At 49.8% G+C, this 26499-nt stretch overlaps 1 protein-coding gene across 1 annotated transcript in view; it reads right to left on the bottom strand.

Annotated features, from left to right (window-relative positions):
• The window catches only part of WNT5B (Wnt family member 5B), a 70952-nt gene that overhangs the window by 9098 nt on the left and 35355 nt on the right, over positions 1 to 26499 (bottom strand). The window contains exons 2-3 of the mRNA XM_048301246.1: positions 5799 to 5929; positions 4845 to 5092 (exon numbers count right to left, since the gene is read on the bottom strand). Coding sequence (XP_048157203.1) covers positions 4845 to 5092; positions 5799 to 5929 — 379 coding nt within the window. The remainder of the gene's footprint in view (positions 1 to 4844; positions 5093 to 5798; positions 5930 to 26499) is intronic.

Genomic DNA, 26499 nt, shown 5'->3' with positions numbered 1-26499 from the left:
CACAGCTCAGCAGCTGAGCCAAGCAGCTGGATCAGGTCTTCAGCTCTGTATTCCTGGCAGGGATGCAGCCCCAGCGTGACCAGGGCACCAGCACAGCCAGAGCACTGCACGAGGCCAAGCACTGGGAGTGCTGAGTGTCTGCAGAGGGCGAGAGCGACAAGGAGGCAATCCACACCTGCACTCTCACCACATGTCTAATAAATAGCTAAACCAACACCTTCAGAGCCATTGTGCTCATCACCAAGCTTCCAGGTGATAAAGAGAACAACTGCCAAAGCGTCATTAGAATAAGCAATCTAATTGTGAAAGGCTACTCACACCAAACCCCAGCAAGATGCTCTCAAGCAAATTTTAATGACTTCAAAGGGCAAATCCTCAAAGCATGGTTTATCACCAGCTCAGGAGGCTCTCGGTGCCAGCTCCCTCAGCAGGGCTGAGCTGATGCATTTGGTGTGCTCTTGTTCCAATTTGCACGTGCTGACAATCTCTAATTAATAGCAGCTCATCACCAGCTTAGTGGTAATGACCCAAGACAAAGGTGAGGCTGTAAATGGCACCCACCTTGCAGAACAACTTTTCATTTTTTATCCTAAATGAGAGATGAACACCAAGGGTTTCTGCTCTGGAACACAGCTGATAAAATGCTACAGGACACATAATACAGAAGGGAGGTCCTTACTCGCAGGTCATTAGAAGAGAACTATCCTCACCAAACCTCCCTGGTCCAAGAGATACAGAGGAGTGACTCCTAGTTAAGGCAACTCAGCTGAAACTGGCCCATAAGGGACCCAAAATCAAGCTTTTACTCATCTGGTTTGTTTTGCATGTTATGGGTATTTTAAGATAACAGCCCAATGTGCAGTTTTGCCCCTACTTGTATGGAGAAAGCCCTGAGGACACACCAATCATCCTTTTAAGAAAAGCATTCCCCTGTCTATAGGGATTAAAATACATGCAAGGAAAGGACCTCACACTGTGACAGCTCATAAAACAGCCTGCACGACTCCAGGTGCTTAGCATCCTTACAGCCTGACTGAGATCCCTGAAAAGACACTGGGATTTACACTTTTACTGTCCATATTTTAGCCATCTCCACCTGTCAGATGCAGAAGCACAACTCAGCGCGCAGCCCCCGCCTCTGCACGCGTTGTTCAGGCTGCTGAGGACGGCGCTGGGAGAACCTGGAACAAGTCACATCAGGGTGAGGGGTTTGTCTTTCCCCACCTTGCTGCCCACAAAGCAAATACTTGGAAAACCACTTGGGTTTTCGCTCGTCCTCTCCAAGTTCCCTCCAGTTCTGCACCTCCGTGCTGTGGTCCCGAAGGACTGGGTTAGGGTTAGGTCATTCCCCGTTCCGCCCTCTCCCACATCTCTGCCGGGGCGCGGGAGCGGCTCTGCCCGCCGGCGGGAGCTCCGCGGAGCTCTGCTGCCCTCCTGTGCCCGCGGCCACCGGCGGGGATGCGACCTGGCAGCACCCAGGCAAGGCTCGGCTCCCACGGCACGCCTCTCGGCGGCTGCTCGAGGAGGAAAGGCGAGAAGAACGGACCCCGTTGGGCAGACTGACACGAAAGCGCGTCGCTTTAACTTTTTTAATGAAAAAAGTTTTCGTTTCAACTCGTTGTTTTGAAAAGCGTTACCCTGAAGTTTGCCGATCTCAAAGAAAAACAAGGAAAAAATATTTCTCTTTGTTCCCTGCTTTTATGACTATCTTCCCCCCCACACACACCCCCCCTTTTAGCACTTGAAAAGGCAGAAGAGATAAGATCTTTGGCTCCAGAAATGACTGGACTAACCTGGAAACTCCAGCCTTACATTTAGGATTCTGCTGGAGGAGGTATGTTCTCTCCTCCCCCTAAGGAAATTCTAACATGACCTTTTGGGGTGCTCTGTCCTCTCCCCCTCATAAATGTAGCAGTAAGGAATGTGTTTGTATATAATGCATAGAGCTATATATACACACACATGTGCAGTCTAAAATCTGTATTGACACAATAGGAAGAAACTTTGGAAGGATAATTTTTTACATCATTAGATATTGTTATTGAATAAACCATATTTAAAAGCTAAGAGCAAGTCTCATGACAACACAAACACTAGGGGAAAACAACGCTCCAAAGCAGCCTATTTCAGTGCTATGGGTGCCCCTCCAAAAGCTTTGTATCCCTGGACTGCCTCACTCCCATGAAAAGCACAAAATGAAGGTGTAATGATTAAACACAGACCGACCAGCTCTCCTGTTTCTGAGCTGAGTCAAGTTCTGTGACAGAGAGAGGAAACTGATCTTCCAGGTTTCTGAGTGAACACTCTCACAAAGATCTCCCAGGCTTTGGCCCAGTCAGGTTCTCCTCCCCTCTCACAATCTAGTCCAGCTCAAGACATCATGTAATGCATGCCATGCTCGCATCGGTGGGTGGGCAGCCGAGGGTTGTTGGCACACTATACACCTTCTGGGTCCTTCTTATCTCCTTTCCCCTCCCTCTCCACAACAATCTGGCATGCCTGTGCACTCTTGCAGATATTCTGGTCTCCAGACCTTTCTCGTGCCATTGGCACAGAGTACAGAAAAAGGGCTGTGGTCCAGATTTGGGGCTCAGAGGTTGAAAACAGGAGACAGACACACAGTATGAACCCAGGGAAGAATGACTTTATATCTGGCATAACCTGAGAGATTGAAAGGCTTTGTCTTCTTCCCCAGTGTGGAAAATATATTTGCTGAAATGATAAGCAATGACTCATTACGAAGTAGGAAAATGTAAAAGCGGAAGGTGAAGCTATAAAAAAGAGCAGAAGCAGCATCTCCCTCCACAGCAGCTTATCACTGACACAGATAACAACCATGAATCACCGAAGATCCCGGAACATCCCAGGACACCTTTGGTGACAGTTTTCTTTTGAGCAGTCTTGTGCTGGAGTATAAGCATCTGAACGTGCTCTAACTGACCAGAGAATGGTTTCAAAGCTCTGTTGGGACAGGTTTTCAAAGAGTGGGCAGCTGCAGGCAGTCACCTCACAGACACTGCCATCAGCAGATTCCCACTACAGATACAACAGGGCTCAGCAAACAAATGCTCACACGCACAAACCGAACAGCAGGAGCAATGGTCATACCCATCACATACCTACAGCACCTCTGCCTTCACCAAAACACAAAGAAATCTACTCCCAATCTCAACTGATAGGACCAAATTCATTTTAGAGGGAAGAAATCCTTCCACTTCCGCTATCCACTCTAGCTCCTTCTTCCTGTACACATTCGGATTCTTCCTGACAGCTTTTCATCCTTCAGCTCTGATCTTTGCTCTCTTAGCTCACCCTTACTTCTCTTCTCCAACTATGGACCCTCACTGCACCAACCTAGAGCTACACGAAGCTACTGGAGAATGAGGATTGCTCCAGAAGGAGATTCCTATTTTCTTGCATCCTCGTGGAGCCACAAGTATTTCTTCGGGGATTTGAAATTTACACCGTTCTTTCAGGGAAGTTAGATGTGAGGGAGTGACATCACAAAGGAGAGATGGAGGTGTATTTTCTGTCCTTTTCCTTTGGTGGATGAAATTCCAGTTTTCATCCCCCAAAGCACAAGTTTTAACAATCTGGAATTGCATGCAGCCCCATCTGGCCACCACCCTTGCTATCAGAAAGAGAGAGATCAAGGATGCACAGATGCCTTGGATGTGTGACAGGAACTGGAAGTATGTGTCAGGAAACGGCATTTCCCAGGGGAGTACCCCAGAGAAGAATTGTTGGGGTATGAGCTGGGCAGAAAGGGAGGAACTAGAATAGCTCTAGTGGGCTGAATTAGGAATTCTGCAAGACTAACACATGCAGAAATATCCCTAGAATTCTCTAGGATGACACATGAATTTCAGGATCAAAGGAAGAGCTCTCAGGGCTTTGTGCCCTATCGCCTTAATGCCCCAGAGGTATTAAAGATGCATCTCTTGGTGTCCTGCTGCCTGTGCAGTTTTTTTGAGAGCGAAGCCAAAAGAAGTGCGAGCAATACTGGGGATACAGGAGCTGAAGGTCTTTTTCCATCCCTCGAGTTCACAACCGAGAAAATTCTGATTCTTCAGTGTAAATGATTGGCTTTGTGGGTGGGAAACAAAACTTTCAGACAGGGGTTGTGAGAGTGAGAGAGTGTGAGTGTGTGTGTGTGTTTGTGTGTGGCAGTTTTAACACCTTTCTTTATTGGCCTGGCTGTCGGACATATCAAACCATTTCTCAGTTTCTTGCCATCCGATGATTGCATTTCAAAAGGAGCTGGGACAATGAAGCTAGGTCACACCTCAATTCAAGTGCAGCAATGGCCTGTCAATGTGCCTCTTACGGCCAGCAGGGCAGGAATTATAAAAATCTCTTAGGTTTACACAGAAAGTGGCAGTACAGGGAAGGGGGGGAATTTCCATGCCCGTATTTCCCACATCTCAGGGCTGCATTCACTGTCCGAGATGCTGGGAACGATAACACGGGGCCATTGTTCCTGGCTCCAGCTTCGTCCCTCATTACCTTTAAAGAAGCACACAAAACAGAGGCAGCTCCCCCTCTTCCTGACCTTCCCGTGCTCCCCCCGAAACAAACTGTGTCCCCCCGCTGCCCCAGCTGGCTCCTGCTGCGGCCGAGGCGCGCTGGTGCCACCACCCAGGCACAGGCAGCACTCGGGCAGCGCCCGCACACCAGGGAACGGGAGAGCTCCTTAAAGGCAGCTCTAGGAGCCGTGCTAATGGGGCTCATCACTCCTGCACGTGTATTTGAAGGACGGGAGAGAGGTGCAGAGGGACAGCCGGCCTGCGCCCAGCACTTCCCCGTACTGCTGCGTGTACTTCTGCACTACCTGGTGCTCCTACCTATTTTCATGACCCTCCCAAAGACGGAAGTGTTGTCCACCGTGCTGCAGTTCCACCGCCGTTGCCGAAACTGGTACTGGCACTCCTTGATGGCGCTGCGGGCCCCTTCCCCGATGAACACCATGTGCTCCTGGTAGAGCTGGCAGAGCTTGCGCTGCCCGGGGGACAGCCCCGGCAGCTGGCTGCACACCGGCTGGGCGCCGATGATGTACATCTCAGGTCTCTGGATGGGGTTCATGGCCAAAGACCTACGATGAGAAAAACATCCCAGGGAGTGTGGAGGGAGAAGTCCCCTCCGCGAAGCGCCCGACACCTCTCCCCACCAGCCCAGCCCAGCCCAGCCCCGCTCCGGGAGCCCGGGCGCATTTCTCATGTCAGCTGCCTCCCTCCACGGCTCTGCCAGATGCGAGGCTTTTCCAGGGTTCTAGCGGGAGCAACACTGTTCGTCTGTAACCCGAGTTTAAACAGAGAGGACACCCGGGATGGGGAGGGGGCAGAGAGAAAGCTCAGCACTTTCTCTGCACGAGAAAGCGAGCAGCTATTTTACACAGCGCCAGCGAGCGATGCCTGCCTTTGAGCCAGGCTATTTTCCGCTCTTCGGGGGAAGGGGGCTCCGCGGCTGCTCCCAGGGCTTTTGGCAGCGGGTAGGAAACCTTACCCATCCACTCCCTACGCATTCCCCACATCCTAAAGCCCAGACGGCATTTCAGCGAGCCCGTACAAAAGGAGCCCAGAAACGCCTGGAGGAGAGGGGCTGCGTCCCACGTCTCCCGAAACTGGGCAGGGACAGCGGGAGGGGGGGAAACCTGGAGAGAAGCGAGCGGCTGCGAAAGAAGCCCGGGAGGCAGGGCAGCTCCCGCGGAGGGCGCAGGGCAGGGAGCTGCCGCCCGGCCCCGGACGGTCCCGGTCCCCGGCCCGCGGCGGACAAAGGCGCCGCCGGCTCCCCTCACTTACCACCAGGAGTTGGCGTCGGCCACCGGCGAGGTGCAGCTGCAGAGGAGCGCGGCGGCGAGGGCCAGCCTCGGCCCGGTCATGGTGGGCTGCGGGGGCAGCCCCCGCGGAGCCGGCCGCCGGGACGGGGCGCCCTGCGGAGAAGTGCCGAGGAGAAGCCCTGGAGCGGGGCCTGCGTGCGGCGGGGGCGCGGCGAGCTCAGCCCGGCTGCCGCCCCCTCCCACCCCGCAGGACCCTCCCCCGGCCACCGCCTCCCGGGGGCTCCGGCGGCGGCCCTGCCTCCCGCCCGCCCCCGGCCCCGGGGCAGGGGCCGCGCTGCCGGGGCTCCCGCCGCCGCCGCCGGAGCCTCCCGGCCCGGCCCGGGGGCGCTCGGGGCTGTTCTCGCCCTTGCGGGCGTCGGGAGGGCTTCCCGGAGCCTCGGGGCCGCCCCCGGCCCGGCCGCCTTTGATGCGCCCCCGGCCCGGCGGTGCCGGAGCCCCGCGGCCGCAGGTGTGCGGGCAGCCGGCGGGGCACATCAAAGCCCCGCTGCCTTTGTAATGCAGAGTCGGCTCGGAAATGAGCTGCCCCCTCCCCAAAACGGCCTCCAGAGGGGCCCCGCGCCACGGCCCCAGCCCCGTGCCCCGGGCGGGGGGTCTGCGAGGCTCGGCCGGGCCGCCAGCGACGAGTGCAGATAGGGCTGGCACCGGAGCCTAATGGCGTTACGGGCAGGGGAGGTGGACAGGACAAAAGCTTCAAAGGCTCCCCTTGCCCTAACACCCTCTCCCTTCCCCACTGGAATCACCGCGAACATCGAAGGCAGGGCAGTCCGGCAGCTCCTCAGCCCTGTCTCTCCCAGACACCGGCAGAAAGCGAATGCATGCATCCTGCACTGCGCAGGTACTTCTAACATGCTCCTCACACCCTGCCGCCTTCATGCCCGTAGGGAAACAGCCACCGTATCACACCATCGACGCTGCCGCTGCTGCCACCATCTCTACGAGGCTTCCCACTGTCCTGTCCTACCCTGCACCACACGGTTCCCATCTCTCTTCCACGGAAAAATGCCCCCCGTCCCAGCCTGCTCACCGGGCCTGATGTCCCCCCAGCCCAGCCCAGCCCCTGCAGCAGCGGCTCCCCAAAGGCAGGCTGAACATGCGGGTCCCCCCAGGCTGTGGCTGCGCGGTACACGAGTACCCAGCCTTGCCGTCTGCCTCGCGAGCAGCACCCGAGACATGAATCACCAGCCTCGGCAGCTCAGACTGCTGAAGTATATTTTTTATCGAATTCCTTGCACCCGCCACGGTGGACTTGCTGTGTTTGTTTGCAGCACGCTCCACTTCCTCCCCCATCCAGATGTGCTGTACCTGCAGCTGGTGGCCCATCTCACCTGGCAGGCAGATGTGGGGCTGCAAGTGCCAGAATTAGCCTTAGGACAAAAAAGCCTTGTGTGACCCAGCACCTCAGTGGGAGGGGAGTTTTACTGCTTGGGCACAGCAGGATCCATGTCTGAAGAAAACAGGGTGACTTTATTCACATCTTCTATATCCTCCCTTTTCCTCCTCCCACAGCCTCGAGCGTGACGGAGGGACGGCGAGGTGTATGTGTGTGTAGCCACGCATACATGTTTTGGGTCTGTTTCTATAGGGAATAGTCAGAATGGAAAGTTTATCTCCGTGAGTCTGGGGAGGAAGGAAGTTGTGTATGGATGAATGGCTTTTCCATGACAAACAATGAGTCTGCACAGACATGGTGTGATGTCACCTAAAGAATTTCCAAGCCAGCCTCAGATACAGAAAACCTTTTCGCTGGCAGAGATGAGAGCGTCCCACCTTTCCATCTCGCCACAGCCAGAAAGAAGAACCAGGGAAAAAAATAAAAGCCCTCGCTGTCTCACACACACACACACACACAAGGCATGTGCCATGTAAATAGATGACATGATGGGAGAAGTGCATCTCCAAGCTTTGCTCTCACCCTGCGGATTCTGAGAAAGGAGTAAACCATGGCGAACCGCCCGGGTGCCTCTCCCAGCCAGGAATGTGAGACGGCAGCAGCTGATGAGGCAGTTCCACAAATACAGGTGATGTCAATGTCCCTGCTCGTGTGAGCTTCTCCGAGCACATGTGCGCAGTCGCAGCACTCCACGGGGCAACCAGGACAAACCACCGGGCAGCCCTGCACTGCTGCTCCACTGACAGCACCGTGGTGTGGTGGAAACAAAAACCTTTCCAGCCGGGAAAGCCTGGGAGATGCTCACGTGAAGCTTGGTCCAGAAACACATGGCATTAATTAAATATCTCATTTTAAGTATTAATATGCACAGGCAGATGATGCTTAACAACAGTAAAGTGTTACGAACACTGCCGGTAGCAACCTGACTGCCAACGAGCACAAGCAAGGCAGTGATCTTATTCTGAAACATAAGTACTGCTGTATGGGATAAGATCACCCTAATATCCTGTCAAAGGTGGCAACTAAAGGAGTTCCTTCAGCAGGAGAGGTCTCAAACTCTGAATTCTACCTAAAATCTGCTGCTGGTGAAAGCAACCGCCATTGAGCCAATATGTGAATTATGGCAGCGAGTCCTTTTCAAGGTGCTGGAAATAATTTCTTCACCGGCTCTGTTTATGACTTCAGATAAAGTGATAATAGCAGGTGAGGCATTGCTGCAGGGATTTAGCCTCAGCCAGCAACTTCCAGACCGAAAGCTGAAAAGTGCTTGGCTGGTGGTCTGAAGAATATGGTCTGCCCCTCTTGTGCCTGTTCCTACTTGCCTCCAAAATCCTGCATGTGAGGTTTTGATTTTGTAAATAAAAAGCTTGCATTATTTTTTAAGCCCAACTGTGGGGCTGGTTCAAACAGCTTTGTGAGGTTATTTGCCCAAGCAGGGCTGGGTGGGAGACATCAGTGAAATTTTGTGAGGATGAGAGGTGGGGTGAAGCAGGGCTGCTGGTGGGCTGGGATGAACGGAGTCAGCAAAGCATTAGGTAGGATGGCCCAACCTCACTGCAGGCAGACCTCCCCTCCTGGCCATCATCCCTGTCCACCCTTCCCGATCCAAGTGACTCCCACTTTCATCCCAAACCATCCTTCCCCTGCAGCAGCCCACTCACACCAACTCAGACCACTCCTGCTACACTAGGGGAGGAAGGAGCAGGAGGAAGAACTCCAAAACCACAGGTTGCTCTTACTTCTGTGGAAAAAGGCCCCATCCCACCCCTTCCAGTGGGCATGGATCACTCAAACAGCAGAAGTGAACCTGCTGGAGCACTGCAGGTCTGATGCTTGCACCCAGACCGCTAAGGATCACCTGGGCCAAGTAAGGAGCTGTCACCTGAAAACAGGATGTGAATCTCAACCCTTAGATTAAAGATCCAATGCTTCTCAGAGGGCAGAGCAGCGGCACCAAGCCTCATCTAAGTAAAGCCTTGGCATTGTGCTGCATTCAACAGTCTGCTGCCCTAGGCAACTGTCTACTGTGTTGGCTGGCTGCCTGAAATTTGTACCTGTGTTTGCCTTTGTTTGCTTTTCAGAGGTGACAACTGTACATGGAGCATGAATTTACACATCTAGTTTCCAAAGTCACAGCAAAGCAGTTGGAGAGCTATCACTGCTTTCCCAACACTGTCCCTGCCATGTTTGCTGGAGGGAAGCTGCAAGACTCCAAGAAAGGGAGGTCATGTCCATGAGATCATTTGCAAAGATTTGGCAGACCGTGAAAAGAGCTGAACCCTTGCTGGAAGACAGCCCTGATAAATGAGAAAGGGAGGGTTACTCATGCAAATTCCTTGTCCTATCCTTATTGTTTTTTAAAAATTTGGGATGTCCCCAAATGTGACACAGATCTTTATCGAGTGCTATAAGGAGTGTTGAAAGAAAACATCTCTTCCACGTAACTCCAATGTTCCTGATTTCTGCAACTTGTCTGATTTCTTCTTCTGGTCTGGGGAGAACTGGACATACGTTCTTCCTGTAATGATCAGGAGCTTCCTTCAAGTTCCTGTTTACTCCTGTAGCCTGACTGTAGTTCAGTGCTTGCTTTTAATGCCTCGCAATGTCCAGGGCATCCAGAAACACTTATTTCTCTCCCTGACATGAGACACTTACTCAAGATGTGAAGGATATTCACTGAAGCAGTCTCCTCTGCTTAAGGAGCCAGTAGAGATGCACTGCCCAGTGTCATGGTTTAACCCCAGTTCCTTCTCCCTGCCCCAGCTTGTATTGCTGAGCATAACATCATACGGTCTGGGGCATCCCTTTGGCCAGTTGGGATCAGCTGTGTCCTTCCCCAAATCCTTGTGCACCCCCAGCCCACTCGCTGGCAGGGTGGGGTGACAGGCAGAAGAGGCCTTGACTCTGTGCAAGCCCTGCTCAGCAATAACCAAAACATCCCCGAGTTATCAACACTGTTTTCAGTCCAAATCCAAAACACAGCCCCATACCAGCTACTATGACGAAAATTAGCTCTACTCCAGCCAAAACCAGCACACCCAGAAAGGAGGCTTTACATGTGCTGCTCCAAGGGGAATCCCTGCCCTCTGGTTCTGTGCCATGGACCTGCTGCTGACAGCATCAAGAGATGTATCGTAACGTCCTGCTATCCATCTGCTTCTGGCAGACAGGCTTTAACCACAGCTCTTACTAAGACTTCAAGAATCTCATTAAAGTCACATACTTGCCCATTCAGCTGAACCAGTTTTAGAGGGAGTGTAGATGAAAAAAGAAGAAAAAGGAAAAAAAAAAAAAGCTGAAATCACTGGAAGCTAAATTGCAGTCTTCACGCAGAAACCTAAATCATCTTTTATCTCACCACTCCCTGACTTGTCTGGTTCTGCGCTGCTCCCCTGCTGCCAGCCTGTCCCCTCTCAGCACTGTACCACCACATTGCTGTACTGGCATCAACCTTCCCAGATCTAAATGTGTTTATTTATTTGTACTGCAATTATTACTTAGCCAGCAAACCGGAGCCACCACATAGGCCCAGACACAGCTGGGATGTTAGAGAAGGTGTAATAAAACCTTCTTGAAGTATCCCAGCACATCAGTCCTTCATGTCTGCCCTTTTGTCTTGACATTGCCTTGCCTCACTGAATTGTCACGCACTGTCTCTGCTGGAAAGGCAGATTATTCCTGCTTATATCCTGCTTGTTTCTTTTGGTACTTACAGACTCAGTTTTATCTCCTGATGTGCTCATGCACTACCTTTTTCTGCATCTCATCACCTGTCACCCCTGCTGACAGATCCAGATTTCCTTTCACCACTACCTTGCCCTTTCATTTTTCCATGACTCCCCTGGCCAATGACATCCAGCCTCACTGTCACCAGGGCATGTAGTGCAGCAAATGCCAAGATATACCTGCCAGTCTCAGCAGACTCAGTGACAGCTGTCCCTGAAGTGCCTCACCAAGGAGAGCAAGAATGGAGGAGGCTTGCAAATAAAGCAGAAGTACTAGACAACAAAAGAGGCCAGATACTAAACATTTCCGCCATTTAAAACCAGAATACGTACAAAGGATAATGATTCTATGAATAAAACCACTTCTCATTAGTGAAAGATACAGAATATATGTATAGCCTAATGAACATTGTCATTTTCAACGCAGTGTTTCATGACAGGCAATGAGCTCACTTGGAGCAAGACCATCCCACCCGCTACAAGAAAAGAAGCGAACTCCAAAGATTAATCAGGACATGATCCTCCTGCCTCTCAAGGGGACTCAGTGGTACTCGTACTCACTCTTACAGCAGATTAAATTCTAGTGTTGAGCCAACCTGGTCCACTGAGGCCAGCACAAGATGTCCCAAAGAAAAGTGCAAGAGACTTGGCAGAAGCTGCATGTGCTGAAACAAAATTGATTTAGAATTTTTGCAATCAAGAAAGAAGCAACATAGACCCATCCCTGCAGGTATATAGCTGTCTGGAAACTCTCCACATTTATGATATTCCCATGGACAGATCCAAGCCATCCGGTTCCATTTTATGTGAGAACTCTATTTGCATGTTGGCAGCCTCAGCCAGAGTCCTGAACCAGGACATGTCTAGCCCAAATTTTGCACTTCTTGTTCCCACGACTACTATAATACCAGGGTTTCTGGGGCTGCAGCAGTCACCCATAATCACAAACTGAAACCTTCTTAGCGTCCTCTAGTTATATGGGAAAGTCCCATTAAGAAATTAGACCAGTTGTACTATGCATAGTTGTAAAGCTAACAAATCCCTAGATACATATATTTGAAAGAAGTGCCAAGCATTATCCTCTGCTGACCATGCAGCAGCTTATTTACGATGCCCACTGTGTCACAGCTTCCATGCCAGACAAGCACCCCTTAAATCTCCTTAAACTGCACTAACAATTTCATCTTCAGAAAACGTTCCCCAGGCCCCCTCCAAGGAGCCATGGGGGGGTCAGGTTGAAACGCAAGCCCAGGCAGGATTAGTAAGCCCACACTGCTGGTCCCCAACATCAGGTTTCTAAGAAGGAAAGACTCCATCCCTTAAGGCCATCTAGCTAATATCTAGCTTTCCCAAATGTTAAATTTACACGAAGGATTAACCATCCTCGAGGGGAATAAGACATCAGAAAAGTGAAAAGAAGAACATCCATCCCTCCTTCGTTTTCCAGAGGCCAGCCCTGGGAGCTGGTTTGCTACCTGCTGTATCTGACCATGGCACAGACCCCTCAAGCAGTGACAGGAGGGCAGCCCTTGTCCTGCTGGGGAGCTGGTGCTGGCTGCAGGGCTTGTATGAGAACTCTGCACTCAGATTATGGTGGTTATGAGCACACATGTCAGCCCTCCTTGAAGGTTGGGAAGCGTAAGGACACAAAGTTCTCTGACAACATAAGCAAGGAGTCAGCACACGGCAATCAAGGCAACTTCTCTGCAGAGATTTTAGAACAGGCCAGGGGATGGAAACAGTTGGATGATTTCAAGTGTTCTCTTCCTCACTCTGATCTTGGAAAGCACAGAGCACCTTCATCCTCCCTAAAGGGGTGTCCAGCTGCCCCAGTCCCAGTGGACCCATACCAAACCAAGAAGATTTATGTCTCTGCATCTCACAGGCCTGGACCTCATTTTTGCTCTGGATATATATATTCCTTTTAGTTTGTTCCATACTCTGCAATAATTACATCAACTGCCAAAGGAAATCAAATATTCAAAGTACAGTTAAACTGCTGCTGCAGTGGTTCTTAATTTTCCAGGAGTGAATGACCAGGGGAAATGGAGATGCACTGTTCACTGCTGTGTCTTGGCACTGAGCACCTCAGTGCAGGTCACAGGGACCGGCATCAGACTGGGTCAGATCAAGACTCTCCTGTCAGTTAAATCATTGCCAGCAAAGCTTGGGGTGTACATTTCCAAAAGAAACAGTAAACCATTGGAATAAATCCAAATTCATTATAATTTTTCTCCTTCCTAACAGACTCTTCAAAGAGGTTCTTATAAAGTCTAGTCTAATAAAAATAATTTTCCTCCACTCTAGACTTGCAAAGCAAGCACATACACCTATCCCTTAGACCCCACAACCCTGACAGCCACTGTTTTTCCCTTACCTTACAGAAAGGGAAAGAGAGGTGCAGGAGGGGCTGAGTGACAGGATGAAAACAGTAAATCTGTGGTGCAGATTTACCTCCTTTCAGTAAAGCATTAAACCAGGTGCCTGAAAGTACGTATATCCCTCCTCATTTTTGCTGAATTGGGATCAAAATTAAAATCTCCTTGCTTTTTCCATTCTTTCAACCATCACATACTTCTGCCATCAATTAAATGTTGTTTCTGCTCAAATACAGTGGATTCAAATACAGAACATTTTGGGAATAATGCCCAAGTGTATAATTCTATCATCTTCATAGTTTTCACAGTTTCCAAACCAAAGAAAACCCCTTTTTTTTTCAAGCATGCTTACTGTGTTTTATATTAAAAAAACCCAACTATAGTAAAGGTTGAAGCACTATAAATAAAGCCCTGTCTGTATCAGGAGATTACACCAATTCAACCAATTTCAGAACTTATCTTCTGTACCGTCACACTTCAGTGAAGGAATTTCCTCTTAATTCTGGGTGCAACAGATTTAAGCTAAACCTATTCACACTGTCTGGGGAATAGACTGCATATACATTTGCACCAAAAAGGAGGTAATTTTATATCTCAACTTCATTCTAGCACCAATCACTTAAGTGCAATTTGAACTGCAGAAAATAAAAGTATCCTATTACAGATTTTATTTGTAAGTTCACTGCCACAGGCTGAGGGCACAACTGCACAGAGAGTGAACATCAGCCTCCTGGACAGGAAATACACAAAGCTATGATGCTGCCAAAGCCCCTGTGTTATCAGAGCAAGGCCTGAAGTGCAAGAACACGATAGCAAAAAAAAGGGGAAAAAAAATCTCTCTGTTAAAAAAATTGATAACAAAGCATTAGTTTGAAAGATGGCTCTGTGTAAAATTACCTGATTTGTAACAGATGCGGTTCCCAGTATTTGTGCCAGCATTTGCTGCTTTGTAAATCCTTCCCAAAAAGAAAAAAAAATCAAACAACTGGAAAAGTAACTGAAGCTGCTAGTGCACTTTACTCAAATTTGTTCATTTTCACTGACTTTGCCTCAGTTTTCAAAGCATATTATATAGGTATTTCAACTGCCAAAGCTATCCAAAAGCTTTCCAAAAAAAGCTGTGCTTTCTTCCTGCTTCTCTCCTCAACACGAACTCTAATGTGACATTTTGCTGGTGGTACAGACACTAGAATAGCATCCATCTCCTCCTCCCACAGCTCTGCCTGCCCATCAGGGCTACCGCAAATCAAAACCTGCTTTACATCAACACAGCCAGTGCAAGTTGTCACCAGCCTGACTTTCCACCCATGGTGAGGCTTTCTGAGCACATCCTGCACTCCACCAGTGGCAATTTCATCCTCCAAAGAGCTCAGCCCACACCTCAGCTTCAAAACAAGGAATCAGATTTCAGAGGTGCCTGTGGAAAACTCTGTTTTTCCTTTCCTGCTTTGGACATGAAAAATGTTGTAGCCACCAGAAACATAACTCCAAGGGGTTAAATTATCTGGAAAATGTAGGTGCTTACCTAACACCTCACCTACTCAGAAAGCAATGTACAAGCCCATGAATGACTGGCACCAGAGAATTTGGCCCTGAGTTGTTCTGAGAGTCCAGATGGTAACACCCACATTTTGCAGCCCTTGCAATATGGATTTAAAAGTTCCCACAGCAGGTGCAGCTGGGCCGGATGAGGCTACCCCATCCAGGTCACTGTGATCCTGCAAACTTCAGAAAGGCACCTGGGTATTTTGACTTCTAATGCCAACCAGTTTTCAACCCAGTTTGCAATCGAGAGCTCAGGGAGGGCAGGACTGCTCTTTTGCCCCAGTGTGGGTTGATGTCATCTCTGAATGATCAGACACCTGCAGCGTCAGATGGCGTGAGATTGGCACCAGGTCTCAGAACCTCACTGGAAGGAGGAAACAATTCCTGGGGAAAATTCAGGTACATAATATGACAATGTGCCAGTTTATCAGAGGGAAGGGCGTTTTCCTCAGGAGCAAGCAGCGCTTGGAAGCCTGAGGCTTTGGCCTCTCCTGTGGCCAAACTGTACCCTGGGCACAGGGTGGACATCAGGCCAGGTGCCCTGCAGGGACAGAGCTGCCTCCCGTCCCCTCTCACCATCACACCTTTATGCCAATGGCACTCTCTGGCCACAGAACACGCGGCGCTGGCATTTGCAGCGGGGAGCACGCACGGAGCCGGCGCTTGGCACCGGAGCCTCCCCGCAGTGCCTGCGTGTGCAGCGCTGCCAAGACGGGCAGGCGGGCATCTGACCCTCAGACAGGTGGGCATCTGACCCTTGGGCAGGCGGGCATCTGACCCTCGGGCAGGGTGGGCATCTGACCCTTGGGCAGGTGGGCATCTGACCCTCGGGAAAGGTGGGCATCTGACCCTTGGGCAGGGCGGGCATCTGACCCTCGGGAAAGGTGGGCATCTGACCCTTGGGCAGGGTGGGCATCTGACCCTTGGGCAGGGTGGGCATCTGACCCTCGGGAAAGGTGGGCATCTGACCCTGGGGCAGGGTGGGCATCTGACCCTCGGGAAAGGTGGGCATCTGACCCTGGGGCAGGGCGTGCATCTGACCCTCGGGAAAGGTGGGCATCTGACCCTGGGGCAGGGCGTGCATCTGACCCTCAGACAGGTGGGCATCTGACCCTCGGGCAGGGTGGGCATCTGACCCTCAGACAGGTGGGCATCTGACCCTCGGGCAGGGTGGGCATCTGACCCTTGGGCAGGCGGGCATCTGACCCTTGGGAAAGGTGGGCATCTGACCCTGGAGCAGGGCGGGCATCTGACCCTTGGGCAGGCAGGCATCTGACCCTCGGGAAAGGTGGGCATCTGACCCTCAGACAGGTGGGCATCTGACCCTCGGGCTGGTGATTGCACCACGGGCTCAGCTCAGACATTGTCTTCCCAGCACTGCTGCTGATCTGCTTGGCTTCTTGTTTTGGTTCCAGCTGACTGAGACTGAAATTCAGTTCTTTCATCTGCTGGGGAGCTGAATTTAATTCAGGGCCAGCATTGTGATTTTGTCTGTGGATGCTGTGTGTTACAGGATCGAATGCATTTAAATATCCTCCAGTGAAAAGATGTAAATATTGTCATTATTTAGTCCACGTTCACACTAAACCTCGTGCAGAACTTACCACACACAAGAGAACAGTCTAGAGGAGAAAGCTTTTTTAAAAAGAAAGAAACGTGTTTATTCTTCCCTTGAAACTAAAGAGAAAACACATACTCAATGGGAGAAATCCAGAGGGTTAAGTTCTTCCAACTGCCACTCAAATAGAGAAAATTAAACTGATCTGTCTTACACTACAATCCCAAAGGATATTTACAGTCCTGGAGATTCTTTCCCCAATCTCTTGAACATATTTATTCTCTCTGGCAATATGCTATTGAGTAAGTTGACTAGACTAGAGAATTTCTAGTAAGTTGACAGGACTAGAGAATTTCCGTAGTTGGAACAGCTGTACATCTGGAATGCAACCTTCACTTTTTTGGACAACTACAAAGTTCTTGCAAAGAAAAATGTGTTTGTCCTGTAAAAAAAACCCCAGTGTATCTTCAAAGATAGGAATTGCTCGTCCTGCAGGAGAGGGAAGCATGCTGCACTGCATAGAGGGGTTACAGGTGTGCTTGCAGGTGTGGACCTCAGAAAGCTGCTGTATGAGGATATGTGCACCATCCTTACAGCAGGCAAGGTGTAGCAGGAAAGAGGGAATTGCCTGAGTCTCTACACTGCAGGGAAAGCAAGAAATCCTATTAAGGATTTATGCTGTTGCAGCAAAATAACTTCCTCACTTGAAGCAGAAGCCAGCTTTTTCACTGTCTTGACCACTCGTGCTGACAGCGTGCAGTTCTTCGGTCAAGCCCAGTGCCAGCTTTGTACTGAGAGATTCAGCATCAGGAAATGGGCTAGCAAGGCTCCTACTCCTGCTCTCAGTGACAATTTCATTTGCCTCTGAGATGCACTTCCAAGACTTCGAGTGAACAGCCCTCCTGTTTCTGAACACTTGTAGAGAGAAAGAAGTTACTTACTACATGAATGGGTTTGAAAATACAGTGATGTGCACATTCAAAAACACGCTCCAGAGAAGGCATGTATGGGAGATGTCTGAGAAGACATTTGTGCGTGGTGTGTAGTAATTATAATATGTTTTCATTTACAGTGTCTTCTCCACGCACAAGGGAATGTAACAAAATGCAACTAAAACCACATATCCTTAAAATAAAGCGACAGAGAGAGAGACAGAGAGTTTCATACAAAGGTTAAACAAAAGAATCTGTTTAATGTCACTGTGGGGATTACAGGAACTGGAGTAAAACAAACATCCAGAAGAAACTTTGAGGGGTTGCTTCAGGAAAAGCACATGTGTGAGTGTGTGCCACCACATCTGCATATTCAATATGTCTTGCTGGGACAGCTTGGGGAAAATAGGAAGCTGGAAATTTTCAGTGTGGGAATTAGATGGAAGAATGTGAACCATTCTAAACAAAACACAGTGAAGTTGCCAGCTGACTTGCTAAAATGCCAGTGCTCTCTAGGATCCCTTGAAACAGAGCTGAGGACTGGCCTTGCTGCTCAGGGAGTGGGTAGGGAGCCAGGAGATCTGGGCTGTATTCCTGGCCCTGCAACAAACCCAGCATGTGACGCTGGGAAGTCATTCAGCTCTCAGTTTCCAAAACCTGATTTCATGCCTATACTTCTGGGCACCCAGCGTGAGGCAGTGTGAGCCCAAACGTCCCGGATTTCAAACAAAGTTAAGCTGCAGGTACTCACCTCCCATCCATGAAGAACATACGTGCTGGGACTTAGTTTCATCACGGATGAAACAGGGCTAAAACCTGCAAAGGAACCTGAAATGCTGCAAAGCTCCAGGTATTACATGATTACATAGACATCTTTTGCCACAGAAGAAGTGCTATGGATATGCAAACTATTATTATTGAGTTACCTGTTGCTTCCCATGTCCTGTGGCAACCATTGCCATTCTGTAAATATTTTCACAGATTGCAATACATCTGAAGACTTTTGTTTATGTTTCCTGCTTCAGTGCATCAAGGAACAATCTTCTCACAAAAGGATTCACTGTTCCAAAAGGAACCTAAAGAATACAGATCAGGATTGCTGGCAAAAAGTGTGGAACAACAACACTGACAAGACTAGGAAAATACTAGATCTCAAGGGTGAAATAGTGGAAAGAAAGAGGCTTTTCCACATAATTTAGTCAGCATGTATGCTGGGGAAAAAAAACCCAGAAGTAAAAGCCGTATTTCTAGCTTATACTTTTCTGTGTGCATACACTTTAAAAACAATTTGGAACCATGAGAATTAGAGAAAGTTGTATTCTCACTGTATATGACAGGGTCTGGTCACATAGATTAATTTACATTATACTGTAGGCAAAGGTTTATTATGGGGGTTTTTTTTATGAACAGTGTAGACACAAGCTGAAAGAATGAGTGTAAAACACAGATCTTGTTCTACCCGTTTGTATTTCCACCTCCAGCACGGTGAACTCTGTACTTTCTCCCTGCCCTGTTTGTGTCTGCCCTTAATTTTAGCCCCGCATTTCCAGAGAGGATTTCCAAAATTTTTGTTGTGCACAGATAGATAACATGTGTTGGTGAATTCAGCTGCCTTAATGGGGTTTTAGAGTTTCCACATGAACCCAAGAAGAGAAGCAAGAACAAAAGAAGTTTCTGAAAGGCACCTCCCTTTGCGACCATTTTTCTGTGCATCCATTAGAGTTGCACCAGAACTTTCAGAAAATCAAGGGCATTTAGCACAAACAGTTTCTGGGCTGTTACTTCTAGCAATAAAATGTTACAGTAACCTTCCTCTGGCCAGAAGCAGCCCAAATCCTCCATTGACTATAACACTGTATTTTGTGTCTTTTGCCTGCCTTCCTTATAAAACCGTATTTTTTAACTCTCACCTCTGTGCCAAGCTCTAATGGTGAATCTCATTTTCACAGTATGTTTCCAAAACAGTATTGCCCTATTTTTCAGTTTTCCTCCAAGAACTTACTTCAGAGCCGGTGCTCATAAGGCAGGTGACATAACTTGGTCCAATTCAAGTGAATTGCCAATTTTAGAATGTCATTTACTACCTGAAAACGTGCTGGTGGCCACAGTCCAGAGAGGGAGGAGACAAAAGTAATGCTGCAGTAATCCATGGGCACAAAAATCTTGCGTTTTAAGAATCACACAGCTACATCAGTACCCTCCCCAAGCTGAGCTTATCCTCTTGTGAGGTTGCCCTTCACTCTCACTGTAGCAAGAATATAAGAATTACCTGTCCCTGGACCTCACTCCAGGGGCCCCATGCAAATCTTGACTGGAAAGCCCAGGGACTGATGTCTTTTCTTCCTTGCAGCTTCTGACAGAGAGCACAGGGAGAAGCTTCTCTGACAGCCAAATAACCCTTACTCACAAGCTGGCCAGCAATCTGCCCTGACTGCATGGAAGCCTTTGGCAAGGAGGAGGCTGCACCCACTCTGCTCCAGCCCCAGCCAAAGGCCAGAACATCTCCCCCATCCCAGGCTGAATGTGTTGGCTGTCAGTGGAGCTACACACACAGAGTATCCATCCACCTCTGCTGGGTTTTGGACTAAACAGCTGTTACAAAGGGAGATTTCACAGACCTGCTGCTGTAACAGGTACCACACAGCATGTCAGACACACATGTTTCTGCTGTGACTGCAGGGGCTGCCCCTTTTAGATCAAGTTGTAGAGGTCTCAGAGTTCAGTCCCCAGGAATGGCTTATGAAAGCAATTACCACCTGAAAGGTCTCTTTGTTTTTGTGCCACTGCTTTTAATAATAACGACTGCATCAGATATTTTCTGCCATCTCAATCTTCTTTGGTACTGCTAATGAAGAAATGACAAAGCCCAACACTTAGAATAGCACCCAATGCAATGAACTGCAAGCACTCAGGTTTGAGGTTTTACATCTGCCCTCCCAAAGCTCTTTCCCTTTGATGATTTTAACCATTGAGTACCAAGCTCCACATAAGCCCTGAAGGGTGTGACATGCATGGCCGAGCCAGGGAATCACCTGCGGGCAGGGGCCCAGGTCCCTTGCTCTGACACCAGACAGTCCTGTCCCACGGGAGCAGACAGACAGCCAGACATGAGAGGCACATGGCATTCGAGGGAGTTGTCTGGACAATAATAAATTGGATTGATTCTTCAAGAAATCCTTTCATTTATGTTTGCTTCATTCTGTTACAGCAGCAACAATCGTTGGCCAATTTAACAGCAAAGCTGGCAGTAGAATCCAGACCTCCCACACTTCACACCCTCTGACCATTCCTCCTCATATCAGCAGTTATGTTCTTGTCAGATATTGACTGACAGGTAAAAGGAAGACCTGAAGAGAATACCCAAATCCCAAAGGCTCAAATCTAGAGCTGGAGTCTGCACTGAGACATCAGCTCTGCATTATGCCCCAGCATCTAACCACATATCCACAGTACATTGCACTTTGAATAAACCACCCAACGCTGGGAAATACATGGCAGATCAGAATTACTTTGTGCAGGACAAAGCACATAATCCTAAAATACAGCCTCATGTAGCACCTGTTAGAGACTTGAAGCCTGCAAAGTACAAAAACTCACTTTATTTTAAAGGAAAGCTTCACAGTGACCTAGTCTTCACAACAAAGCTCAATAGGCAAAAGGATCCCAATATTGAAATTTCCAAATAACCCTCTGACCAGTTAATCTCTGACTGAAAAATGAAAGATCACAACCAGCATGAACTCCCAAGGGAATCCACTCACTTAACACCCTATGCTGATTTATGTATGTGTGTATGCATGCACACAGATATGCACACACATGCTTATGTGTCTAAATTATGCACATTACCCATCCGTTCTGCCTACACTCACATGTGTAACTCTTAGTAGAGATCTTTGCCATGTAATTACTCGTTCCATTCACAGAAGAGTTCACAAGGATCATCTCTGCTTTACGTTCACGAAGAAAAGGAAGCTCTAAAACACTGCAGCTCAACTTCCCTGACACCTTGCCAAGTGCAGAAAAGCTCTTCAGCACTCGTCAGGAGTCCAGTCAGCATGAACCAGTGATGAGCAACATGTTCCCTCCACAAGCTGGCACCCTCATTTTGCTGAGCCGTGTCAGAAGACACTGGCTTGGCTGTCAGTAACACAGAATCACAAAATCTTTGAAGAGTTTGGTTTGGAAGGGACCTTGAAACCCCCTGCAATGAGCAGGGACATCTTCAACTAGACCAGGTTGCTCAAAGTCCTGTCCAGCCTGACCTTTAATGTTTCCACGAATGCAGCACCCACCACCTCTCCAGGCAACCTGTTCCAGTGTTTCATCATCCACAGTGTAAAAACTTTATATCCAATCTCAACTGACTCTCCTTTAGTTTAAAACCATTAACTATTGTCCTATTGAAACAGTCCCAAAAGGACCCTTTTGGTCTCATTTATACACAAAAAAACATTCCCCAAACTGAATTTGAAGAAGCTCCACTCAACCAACTTTAAACCCAGTTTAAGACCATGGGCTCGTATCAGACTCAGTTGATTTTTGTGGTCACGCTTCAAATCTGATGAAGAAGGTCTGGAAGCCAACTTGTGAAGGAAAACTGTACCCCCGGAGTGTGGCTGCATCTAAGTTTAAATGGATCAAAAGAAAGAGAAGGGTTAGCTGGGCACGGGCTTTTTTGTACAAGAGTTTTTGCATCGCTTCTGTCCCGCAGTCCCAATGGCCACTGCCCACAGGCAAAAAAAGCCAAAGGCTCAAAAGATTCCTGTGGGTAAATTCATGAGTTTTTCATTCTGCAGGTGAAGCTATGAAAATGCAGAAAGCACATGGAGTAGGGTGGCAGAAGAAAAGGAAGGATAGGGAAGGACTCTGTTATCTCCTAAATGACTAATCTGAGCCAAAAGATACCCTGCAAACTGACAGGCAAAAGTAACAAACAAGGCCAGGCTGGGGTGGGAGCCGCAGAGAGACCTGGTGGATGTTATGCCCAACCATGCAATAAAAGATGCAGGACAGACAACAGTGCAGCTTTATCAGCATGAGCTGCTTCCAACCATAGAAGCCACGAGTGAGTTATGTGGATCCTCCTGAACCCCTGCCAAGCAAACTGTACGGCCTCCGCTGAGCACTGGGGTAACTGGAGGAAAAAAAAATGAAGCATTTATCTAGCAAGTGCTTTCTAAAAGGGAGCATGGCTGCCTGGAGCCACTCGAGGGGCTGGAATGCTAGAGATGGTTCCAAGGGGATGGATCAGCCATCAGAGTGCATGAGAGGCAGGCAGGGATTTTTAATAAAAAGCAGTGATTACCACCTCCTATTTATACCACATGAGATCACGAAAACCATGGCACATACTCCTTTACTCCTGGAAACACAAAGTCAACTGAACAACCATGTGACAAATTGGCCCTTTTCATGCACTTTGTCTTTGTAAACCTCTATTTCCAAACATGTCACTTAGACTGAGAAATAAAAATCTGCTAGAATAGTAATTTCTGTGCCCTCCTCTCCCCCATATCAATGCTACAGTAGATTAGGATTATAAATCCAAGTTCTGGGCTGTTCCACTCAACATGTAAACCTTAATTGTCCACAAGGAAGGACAGATGCTCTAAGTATATAGCATGTGAGAAAGAGAACTTCAGAGTCTCCAGAAAACGCATCATTTATTTCTAACTTCTGCTGGCTACACACATGAGGCACTACAGACACAATGTGCCAAGACATAAAGAAAAAAGTATTTCAGGTAAGCTTTTCTGCCCTGAAGAGCACACCTTTTCCTACTCCCCTTCAAATGTGGTTTGAAAGGCTTAGAGAGAGGAAATACCACATTATTTCCACGGTAAGATTCCACAGCTGAGCTTGGGATAATACGGTGATAGCCTTCATCAGCACTCTTTCAGAGTGACTTGTATAACTTGCTTGTAGCTTTGCCAGTTACGAGTAGTGCCACAATGGCTGAGGTACACCAACACTTCTGTACCACGTTTCCTTCACACGCTGCCTGATGTCTACTGGACTCCCTTCTTGTGAGCAAGCCCATTGCCTCCAGACACGGAACCCCTGCCACGACAGGCCTGTGAGAAGCCACACCTTTCACCTGCTCCTCACTCCACACAAATTCTCCACTTCAGCTGCGATGCTCTACAACTGATCTGAGCACAGCCAATCTGCACAGAAAAAATCTATTGCCCCCGTTCTTTTGCTTATTAACCTGATGGTTAACCAACCTCCCGGCAGCACAAACTGCACAAATAATGCTGCAAAGGTAATTCACACTGGGTGACACCCCAGTACAGTTCCTGTGTGTGACTGCAGCTCCGCAATCACTACAATCAGGTCTACGCGTTGCTGGATCACCCAGGAGTACAAATTTCATCAGGATCAGGCCAAGGCATGTGATCAGGCTGCTGCTGAATGAGGCAGAGTGCAGGATGCAGGGCCAACGCCAGTCCTGCTCTGGCCACGTGCCAGGCACAGGGGTGCAGACGATACCTGATCTGGCTGGAGCTGAGTACAGTGACACCTGAGCCGGCATAAAGTCTGCTAGTAAAAAGTTAACCTGTCAAAAACTTCTTGAATTAACTTGAGCAGGCAGGGTGAATGAATAGCAGGTCAGCGCTTCACATCATGTGGCCACCCCAGTTTGGAGCCAATAATAGGAGCTGTACTGCTGGCTTTTGTGCACTGCCAAACCACAGCCTAATGTCGATAGTGATGTTTATATGCATGGGGAACTCATTGCAGGATCAGGGCCTCAGAGTCCTTCAACTCGCCTTGCCTCCAACTTAAAGCAAAAAGGAAAGAAAAAAGCAGAGTGAAATCTGAACGTTTAACCTCTAAGTAGTCAACAGAATCTACTCATATGGAATCTGTAGGTGAAGGCAGAGCCATGACTGCTTCTGCAGCAGATAAATTTAAATGATGATTGAAGTAGAGCCTATTCCTTCAGGTTAGTGGAGGCATCAGTACAGCAAACACATCAGAACTAGGCTGATTTGTGCAGTATTTTAGCAATCCAGACAGTATTAAAAACACACCTTGTCATGCTGAACAAATGCAAACTTTATTTTTTTTCTTTACAAGGAAAGGGTAGTCCTGCTCTTCTGAAACTGTTTTGAAAAGCCTTACCTGATCTCTGGTAGAACTTAAGCCATTTTTAACACTGCTGAAGTACTGTACAATGTTGAGATGTACACAGTTACTATTGCATGAGGCTACAGACATGTAGGAAACACGGTTTTCAAACATTCTTTCTTGAAATTACTGGAAATCACTGGAAATTGCTTGGTTTATGAGAATACTTTAGCAATTTTCAGAGCTAGTTCGAGGAGGCCATTAGCCGAAAGCCATTTTCAGATTTTCCATTTCCCATTACAGAAGCCCTAAAACGGTCCATGTAGAGATGTACGGCAACCTTGACAGCTGCCCAGATCTCTGAGCTGTTTACAGCCCTGTCTTATCGCTGCTGCAGGCATGCCTGGACAGAAGGTTCCCAAACTTTGGTCCTCAAGGCTGCGACGCTGCCTCACGGCCACGCCGCAGACCGCAGCAGCCGGCGCTCCAGCAGGCAGAGGTGAGGGACTCACCCGCTGTCCCTTTGCCACCTTCTGCAGCTGCACGAACCCCTGTCCCTCCTCATGGGACCCGGGGCTCCCAGAGAGCTCGAGGAGCTACCAGCCCTGGCAAACCTCGATGCAGAGGTGGCCCAGTGGCAGATACCAGGGTGAAGCGAGGGGGCTGGCTGGAGTGCAGCACAATGCTGAGCTGGAGTGTCCAGCTGTGCCAGGGGAGATTCAGGTTGGACATTAGGAGGAACTTCTTCGCAGCAATGGGTGATTAGACATTGGAAGGGACTGCCCAGGGAGGTGCTGCAGTCACCATCCCTGGAGGCGTTTAAGGGAAGACTGGACGTGGCACTCAGTGTCCCCATAGGTTGGACTCGATGATCTCAGAAGTCTTTTCCAACCTGACTGACTCTGTGATTCCGTGAAGCAGCACTGCTGTCTGAGGCCCTGCCACTCCTGCCCTGGTGGGGACCTGTCATCCACGGGTGACAACACAGCACCCACCACGGCTTCTCTGCACCGACAGGGCAGGAAGTGGGGCAAGAATTAGGATTAGTAATGCATTGGGAAAAGTACTGCCAGCAGGTCGAGGGAGGTGATCCTGCCCCTCTACTCAGCCCTGGTGTACTGCATCCAGTTTTGGGCTCCCCAGGACAAGAGAGACATGGAGCTCCTGGACAGGGTCCAGTGAAGAGTGACAAAGATGATGAGGGGACTGGAGCATCTCTCTCGTGACAAAAAACTGAGAGAATTGGGCCTGTTCAGCCTCAAGAAGAGATGACTGAGAAGGGACCTCATCAGCGTCCCTAAGTATCTGAAGGATGAGTGTCAAGAGGATGGAGCCAGACTCCTCTCGGTGACACCAAGCAATAGGACAAGAGGCAACGGGCAGAAACTGATGCACAGAAAGTTCCTCCTGAATACGAGGAACAACTTCTTTCCCGTGTGGGTGCCCATGCACTGCACCACACTCGCTCTTTGGACACTCCAGGACCGTCTGGATGCCCCCCGCGCCACACGCCGGAGCCGGGCGGGCCCGGTGACCGCCGCGCTCCCTCAGGCCGGGCCGGGCTCGGCGGTGGCGCCCCCGGCGGCGGCGCGGGGCAGCGCGGCCCCAGCGGGGAGCGGCGGGGGCGCAGCCGCGGCCCGCGCTGTTTCCAGGGCGACGGCTCGCAGTGTTCCGGACCGTACCATTGCGCAAGCGGCGCGGGTGGGGGCGGGCGGGGGAAACAGGCCCGGCCCAGCGCCGCCTCCTGCCCGGCTGCCTCCTCCCCCCGCGCCTGGCCGCGCCTCCCCCCCCCCCGCCCCCCCCCTCCCGCGGGCCGGAGCGGCGCCGGGCCCAGCAGCGCGCGGCGCGGAGCGGAGCGGAGCGGGCGGGCCCGGAGCGGCGGAGTCGGTACCGGCGGCGGGCGGGCCGGGCCGGGCCGGGCCGCGCCACCCCCTGCCCTCGCTGCCTCACCGCCGGCGCGGGATGCGGGCGGCGCGGGGCCGCGGGCTGTGAGCGGCGGCAGCGCGGAGACAAAGGGAGGCGGCGGCGGCGGCGGCGGGGCTCGGCGGCCGGCGCTGG

Source organism: Corvus hawaiiensis, chromosome 4, assembly GCF_020740725.1.
Source record: "Corvus hawaiiensis isolate bCorHaw1 chromosome 4, bCorHaw1.pri.cur, whole genome shotgun sequence".
Classification (NCBI taxonomy): Eukaryota; Metazoa; Chordata; class Aves; order Passeriformes; family Corvidae; genus Corvus; species Corvus hawaiiensis.
The sequence above is the reverse complement of the archived record's forward strand: the minus strand, read 5'-3'. Positions and strand labels throughout refer to the sequence as shown.